The sequence below is a fragment of the Cydia pomonella genome, chromosome 22, assembly GCF_033807575.1.
Source record: "Cydia pomonella isolate Wapato2018A chromosome 22, ilCydPomo1, whole genome shotgun sequence".
Taxonomy (NCBI): domain Eukaryota; kingdom Metazoa; phylum Arthropoda; class Insecta; order Lepidoptera; family Tortricidae; genus Cydia; species Cydia pomonella.
This window is the reverse complement of record NC_084724.1, coordinates 3,448,847-3,457,012: the sequence shown is the minus strand read 5'-3', so window position 1 is coordinate 3,457,012 and position 8,166 is coordinate 3,448,847. Positions and strand designations below refer to the sequence as shown.

At 42.0% G+C, this 8,166-nt stretch overlaps 1 protein-coding gene across 1 annotated transcript; it reads left to right on the top strand.

Annotated features, from left to right (window-relative positions):
• Window positions 1-820: 820 nt before the first annotated feature.
• Window positions 821-8,165, top strand: LOC133530053 (phospholipase A1-like). Its single transcript, XM_061867869.1, has 6 exons — window positions 821-1,418; window positions 3,054-3,150; window positions 4,180-4,340; window positions 5,673-5,795; window positions 6,464-6,706; window positions 7,854-8,165. The coding sequence occupies exons 1-6, from the start codon at window positions 1,163-1,165 to the stop codon at window positions 8,036-8,038; spliced, it is 1,065 nt and encodes a 354-aa protein (XP_061723853.1). The 5' UTR covers window positions 821-1,162; the 3' UTR covers window positions 8,039-8,165.
• Window position 8,166: the final 1 nt, after the last annotated feature.

Here is an 8,166-nt window from a genome sequence, read left to right as displayed (position 1 = left end):
AAATCATGTAGTCGCTGGCGTCAGATGTCTTCGGCGGATGTATCTATGATCTTACTTTCTCGTCAGATTAAGATTTTTTTATATTTTTTGCTTATGTCACAAGTTTTGTTTTTTTTTACGCGTGTATTACGCTACGCCTGTCGTAATAACGACAGAAATCTCATACGCTACGACACGACGATGCTTCGTGTGCGGATTTGTTTGAAGTTGTACGACTGTACGTGCTCGTAGCGCTCTCGTTCTACGCGCGTATTACGATACGCTTACACATCTCTATGCTTACGCTCCGTGTGCTGAGGGCCTTAGTCAGGTTTAGTTTCGTTAAATTAGTTTACTTAATGAAAATAAGGAGTGGGTACGTATTATCAGATACACACTAACAGTCTAGCAGACAAAAATACACATTTGGTACAAACCTGGGTAGTAAATAAATTCCACATTTTGATTAAACAGCCGGATAAATGAACGCATTTTCGTCCAAGCTGAAGCGGAAACGTGTCGCTTACGCTTCGCGCTCGCTCGGTAAATAAACTTTCATGGTACCTATCACAATACAATTGCGATTTGCACTTAGGTAACCTTTTTTATCTGTTGAGTGAATAAAAAGATAAGGCCGATGCTGTTGGGCTAATAAAGTTTTGTATTTTACGCCTGTATTTACGCTACGCCTGTCGTAATGACGACAGAAATCTCATACGCTACGCTTCGTGTGCGGTTTGTTTGAAGTACGTGCTTATAGTGCTCCTTTTCTACGCGCGTATTACGATGCGCTTACGCGTCTCTTACACTTACGCGCCGTGTGGTGAGGGCGTAACTGTAATTAATTAGACGGTGACGTAAATTGCATGAGATCTCGCGTATTGAATTATATTTAGGTTGTCAATTAATATTTTTCGACTCCTGATTACCGATTTTTATCGTGTATATCCAGTTAGCTTGACCCGGACTTACATTAATTTGTAACTGAAACGAAGGTCTACTTATACGTGCGTGCTTGCTAGGGAGGAAATGGCGGATGGGGCTTACACGAATAGGCATAGGCGGCCTTGTTAGGCTCTTAGATTAATTACTTTAGTACTATGGTACCGTGTCCTGGCCTTCAGCAAATATTATTATAAACGCGTAAAAAAATGACACTATTTTTTTCTTTTTTTCAGACTAAATGTCGGGTATACTACTTTTCCTCATAGGCTCCCTCGCCATGTGTTCGGCCGACAACCCCCTCGCAGGGCTGAGGCACCTCTCCTCAGTTCCTAACCCCTTAGTGCCATCCTTAGACGATGTGCTAAAAGTACACGACGCAGTGTCCAGAAACGTTCCGGGCGCGGCTGGCAGCTTAGGAAGAGGCGTGCAGAAGGAGATAGCTGCTGTTAAGCAGCCTATAGATGAAGCTATTACCTTCATCGGGTCTAGCCAATGTAAGTAACTATATTTTTCTCTTTCACTCATTTAGGGACCTATATAATGTACTTATCTAGTCACTCAGCTGCTCACTATGGATAGATCACCCTTGGTCACTCACGTGCGTCGCTACTCTTGTCTTGTTAAACACTACATCGCGCATTGAGTCAGATCACCAATGGTCACTCACTGAGTAACGAACTCATGTCACTCACTCATCCTAAGTCGATAAATGATACCCTAAATACATCTTAAGAAATAATCTCGATTTTTTTAATACTACGTCGGTGGCAAACAAGCATACGGCCCGCCTGGTGGCAAGCGGTTACCGTAGGCTATGGACGCCTGCAACTCCAGAGGAGTTACATGCGCGTTGTCGACCCTAACACTCCGCACCCTATTTGAGCTCTGGCAACCATACTCACCGGCAGGAACAGAACATTATGAGTAGGGTCTAGTGTTATTTGGCTGCAGTATTCTGTAAGGTGGAGGTACTTCCTCAGTTGGGCTCTGCTCTATATCTGGAATGACATCCGCTGTGCTGTGCCCTACCACATTAAGCGAGATGACATTCACAGTGCCCATACCTCTCTTTTGGATGTAGTTTAAGAAGATACCCGGGTCCAATCCATAAATATAATAGACCTCAGAATTACTCCATGCTCAGAATCATTAATACTCTCAACACTTAATTATGCTGACACAGTGGTAGGTCCCTGTCTCTTACTACACTCAAAGTAAGTGATTCGGCGAGTTCATAAAAAAATCCCAGTAGTTACCACTGGTAACAACTTGGTGGTAACTAGTGGGAATACTGGGAATAACCCAGTGTTCGGACTCGTTAGCGTGTTTCCTGTAGGCATCGCGAAGTTAAGGGAACTTAAAGCTAATTTGTACGCGGCACCTTTACAGGCGGGATACATTGTTTTAATATTTGAGACTCAATTGTTTTAATAGAGTCGTTAACTTTGATTGTAATAGAAGTGTCCTTTTTAGGGTTCCGTAGTTAACTAGGAACCCTTATAGTTTTGCCATGTCCGTCTGTCTGTCTGTCTGTCTGTCTGTCCGAGGCTTTGCTCCGTGGTCATTAGTGCTAGAAAGCTGAAATTTGGCATGGATATATAAATCAATAAAGCCGACAAAGTCGTAAAATAAAATCTAAAAATTTAATTTTTTTTTCGGATACCTCCCCTACACGTAAAGTGGGGGTGAACATTTTTTTTTTTTGCTTCAACTCTACAGTGTGGGATATCGTTGTCTAAAACTAATAGGGGTCTTCAACAAACATTTCTTGATAAATTGAATATATTCGGAGATAATTGCTCCGAAAGAAAAAAAAAAGTGTCCCCCCCCTCTAACTTTTGAACCATAGGTCCAAAAAATATGAAAAAAATCTTGGAAGTAGAGCTTAAGAAAGACATTAAATGAAAACTATAGCGGATATGATCAGTTTAGCTGTTTTTGAGCTATCGCAAAAAGATTCCCCTTCATAGTAAAAAAACGTCCACCCACAGTTCATCCCTTGGTTAACAATCTACCATACTTTAAGCTCCAGTTTAGCTTATTGTGACGGAAGAGTAACTACGGAACCCTACTCTGAGCATGGCCCGACATGCTCTTGGCCGGTTTTCTAAAATGTGTTTGATCCACAGGTACAAATGTGAAGAAGATCTTTGGAGTAGCGTACGAGAACTACGAGGGAGAAGAGGAGCCCCAACTAGACCGACTGACTCTAGAGTACAAAGATCCGTAAGTTAATAACTTTAGGATTGACTATGCGTCAAAATGGTCCAAATCCAACAGAGTCCAGAATTAGGTCCTTAGATAGCAGTGTTGGCCGAAACGTTGATGCAATTGACTATTAATCATTACAAATTCAACCGTAAACTGTAACCGTCCGTTATAGGTACGCTATACGTTTGTGCCATATGCCACTAAGGCTACGTACGCGCTAAGCGGCTAGCCGCGTGCGGACAGCCGCATGACGGTTAAGAATGTATGAAACCGCAACCATAAATACTGAACGCACTAAGCGGTCCGCCGCAACCGCACGCGGCTGGCCGCATAGTGCGTATGGGGCCTTACATTGGTTTGCAGGAGAGCGAAAAGAAGCAAACAAAATATTTTTCGGGAAATTTTATATTTAGGAACTATTCAACTTATTTATCATTTTGGCACATACGTTTACTATTTATACTTAGTACCATACAAATATTTTGAATATACTGGTCATCATGAAATAAAAGCATTTTTATTATTGCCATATCCGTTTTTAATTTTTTAAAGAGTAAATGGTTAAACGTATAATGTATGACCGACACAGAGTGTAATTTATCCTTTAAGTAGTACAAAGCGCATATGGTACCAATACCTTTAAAAAAAAAGAAAACGATAAGTGTCAATGATAGCATATTTTTTGTTATTTTAGGAATCATTAAACTACGATTTTGCCAAAAAATTGATATGGAACAAACGTAATCTCAGCAGACGAAGTACATATGCTAATTTGATGCCAGTATTATGATTACAACTAAGTATTTCTATTTATATCCTTTTAATTGAATATCAGATTTGCATTGAAGAAGTGCCTCAAGTACAGGCAGTGTTGGCCCAAACGTTAATGCAACTAACCATTATTGTCCAATAACCATTATAAATTGAACCGTCCGTTACGGTTTACGGTTCAATTTATAATGGTGAATTGCCATTAACGTTCGGCCAACATTGAGTACAGGTATAGATTATTATGTACGATTTACTGCATTTATAACTCCACAGTGGCATCCGCACGATATACAACATCAGCAGTGCGGCGGCGCGCATACCTCTGGCCAGAGAATTCAACCCCGCGCAGAAACTATACATCTTCATCCATGGATTCATTGATGACCCCAGCAAAGGAAGTTATGGTTCCATCAGCGATGCACTATTGAGCCAAGGTAGTGTATATATTATTTATAATTTCGAGGTGTTTCTCATCCCACATTTGAAGGTTTTCAACCCTAGCTGCACGATATACAACATCAGCAGCGCGGCGGCGCGCATACCCGAGGCCCGAGAATTCAACCCCGCGCAGAAACTATTCATCTTTATCCACGGATTTATTGGTGTCCCCAGCAAAGGAAGTTATAGTTCCATCAGCGATGCATTATTGAGCCAAGATATAATTCCTGTCTATAACATCGACTTAATATTAAAGAAGTTATTCGACCCGATTTGGGTAACGATTCAACCCCACGTAGGAATTTTCGATTATCATCTATGGCTTCATTCATGACCCCAGCAAAGGAAGTCGCAGTACTATTGAGCCAAGGCAGTTTAGGTATACAGATTGTGTGTATTTTTGATATCACCGTAACCGCAAAATAAACTAGACGTAGTGCTATAAAATTATTCAGGATTTTTTTTTTAATTTAGTCTCAACTAGGTACCAGAGTATAATGTATGTATTTCGTACATCATAGTACGAAATACATGGCCATGGCGGACGATGCCCATCTGACAGTTCTGGTCAAGCCAGTAGTGATGTGACCATCTGCAAATTCTGAGACACCGGCCGTAGGGCTGCACACTGCACTGCGTAAGCCTCACAATCGGTTATCAGTATCACTACTTTTAATTATTGATTTGTGACACTTGTGACGTCGCGTCATTAAATGCGCGATGTTTAGAGTTAAAACAAAATAGGGATAGGTACATTGCTTGCTGAATTATTTTATATGGAAAAATAAGTCTTCTGTGTTTTATAAAACCTATGAAAGTGTTAATTTTTAACAAGCAGAAATGTCTGCGAACGATGCTATTAAGCTTAGAATAAATTTAAAAGTGGAAGTTACTGTCTTGGGTGAGACTTGTCTGGAGTATCTATCCAGAGGCCGTGAGTTCAAGTCTCACCCAAGACAGTAATTTTTCCACTTTTAAATCTATGAAAGTGTGTTCATTAAAACCTAAACTAACTAACCCTTTGGTTATGCGGTCGTATCAAAAATACACGCTGTATATTTCTTACCTATAATTTCGAGTTGTTTCTTATCCCGTGGCTCGAGGCGTTGCTAAGCCAAGGGAATGATTTCAACTATTTTTTTTTTTGGTAAATTTAACCCCTCTTGGATGAGAGACAACTCTGCACATAAATTCATAGTACTCGTATTAGAGTAGATACAAATATTCTCGAAATGAATACAAAAAAATAACTAAAACTTCGGTTAGAATCCTTATCAAACAGACAAGAGGAAAAATGTATTTGAACCTGCTCTTCTGCTGTGTTCCAGGAAATTCCAACGTCCTGGCCCTGGACGCCAGCTCTCTGATTCGATGGCTATACCTGCGCTCCTCGACCTACGTGCGGTTCATCGGAGAGAGGCTGGGAGAAGTACTCGCCGCTATGGTTAACAGTAAGTAATATTTGATAGGTTCAATAGGTTCTAACGTCAGGACGGATGGCGAGTAGACCTTTTTAGGGCTCCGTAGTTAACTACGAACTACGAACCCTTATAGTTTCACCATGTCCGTTTGTCTGTTCGTTCGCGGCTTAGCTCACTAACCGTTAGTGCTAGAAAGCTGCAATTTGGCATGGATACATAAATCAAACGCGCCGACAAAATGGTCAATTGAAAACTAGAAGTGTCATACCAAGTGCCTAAGGGCCTCGACGGGTTGGGCGAATCGGGATAATTGGGTATTGCTGGAGGCTCCGAGCGCTTTGTAGAGTTTCGTGAGTTTCAGGAGTTACTGGCGCTGAAGTGTCATATGAAAAAAGAATTTTTGTAATGGTTCGGAAAAGTTTAGGTAATTTTGTTTTGGAGATAAGTGAACGGCAGGGATCTTTTTTGGTAGCAACTCGATTCAGTGAGTGTCGCAGTTCTAACCTAACCTAACCCACTTTTCTGATAGTAGTTCAATTTGATCAACTTGTCTGCCAACTTGACTTGCTTGTTTTAAATCCGATGTCGTTTGAAATCGATCATCTGCATCAAGTTTCAACTTTTCAAGCACTGCACGTCTTATACAATAATTTTAATGAATCTGTGATTCTAACCTAAGCAACTTTTTAAATCCACAGAGGGCCAAAGCCCCGCCGACATCCACATCATCGGGCACAGCCTGGGCGCCCACATCTCCGGCTTCACCGGCAAGACCTTCGCCAACCTGACCGGCTACAAGGTGGGCCGGATCACCGGGCTCGACCCGGCCGGGCCGTGCTTCAGCCATGTGGAACTCGAATTGAGGCTCAAGGCCACTGATGCGGAATATGTTGATGTTATACATACTGATGATGGTATTTATGGATTGAAGGAACCTGTTGGTAAGTTCTGATCTCTCAACAGTCTCAATCTAAAAAAAATCGGTACCTATTTCAAGGAACTTATACAACGTGGTTTTGTTTGACATACTCTTGAGAGGTGAAATAAACCACACTAATAAAAAAAATTGAAGCCTTTAAGAGTGACTGCTGCCCCCCCCCCCCTCTTTCCCACCATTTGGTCTTATCCAATGCACACTCCTTCCACTCTTTACAAAATGTATCAAGGTCGTCCCGCCATCTCCATTTTAGTCTTTCACTGCCCCGAGATCCATTCTGTGGGACGCAGTCTGTGGCTAGTTTGGTCCACCGCTCGGGGTGCATTCTGCAGACGTGCCCTGCCCAGTCCCACTTTAGCTTGCAATCAATTCTTCCACAGAAAACATCGAATAATTCACCAAAATGCAGCTGATTTTTCGTGTTTTTGGGGTTGGCCCCATAGTATTGTTTTTGCAGAAAGTATTATTCTATTTATTAGACTTGAATGTAACGGGTTAAGTAATACCCAGATGAGTTATTCTATAACTTCCTTTTCATCTGCTTTCTCGTATTAAAAATAGGGGAAAGGCGACTTAAATATGGTAGAGACATAAAAAAACGACTGAATAAGAACAGTTGTCTTCACAGAGATAAATAATCAAACGCTTATACGTAGTGTCGTTGCTAGGACATTCTTTCCACTAGCAACCAACATAGCAGGGGTTTTATGCCGATCCGTCATCTTTAGGGGCCCCACAGATTACCAATTCGCCTGATGATATTAGTCTGTCAGTTAATCGCAAAAGGTCACACACTAACAGTTTCATTTCAGGTTTCGGCTTGGAGACTAATACGAACCGAGAGTGTGTGGCCGCTTGACGATTCCGGTCGGCGACGACAGATATCGGCTGGATAGTCCGTGGTCTTGGGGCGAAAACTGACGACCGCTAGTGTGTAGTCGCAGAGGTGGCAACAGGCCATTGCTTGCCGGCAGCCAATAATCTTTTATGTGTGTAGACGTTATTGGAATGGGGCGGGAGGCCGCCCGTTAGGATCAGCGACTGCAGGCGGACTGGTAATGGGACCCTTTAGACGGTGTCTAAACTGTTACTGTTAACCAACCTTCCCTTAAATTATGACTTTATGTTCACATTATTATTTAATTTCCCAGGTCAAGTGGACTTCTTCCCCAATAGCGGCTCGCAGCAGCCCAACTGTCTCCTCCAGACATGTAGTCACAATCGTGTGTGGGAGTACTTTGCCGAATCGGTGAAGACTCCTGACGCGTTCCCCGCTCGGAGGTGCATAGATTATGACGCTTTCAAGAGAGCCCAGTGCGAGAGTGATATCAGGTAAATGGAAATGTTACCTAGTCCAGTATGGGCAGGGTGGTCGGGTATTTATCGCCAATCGTCTCATGTACTCACTTTAACATACTTGTTGGAACGTGACAACCACTGTGACTGACAACAAAGGAGAGGTTG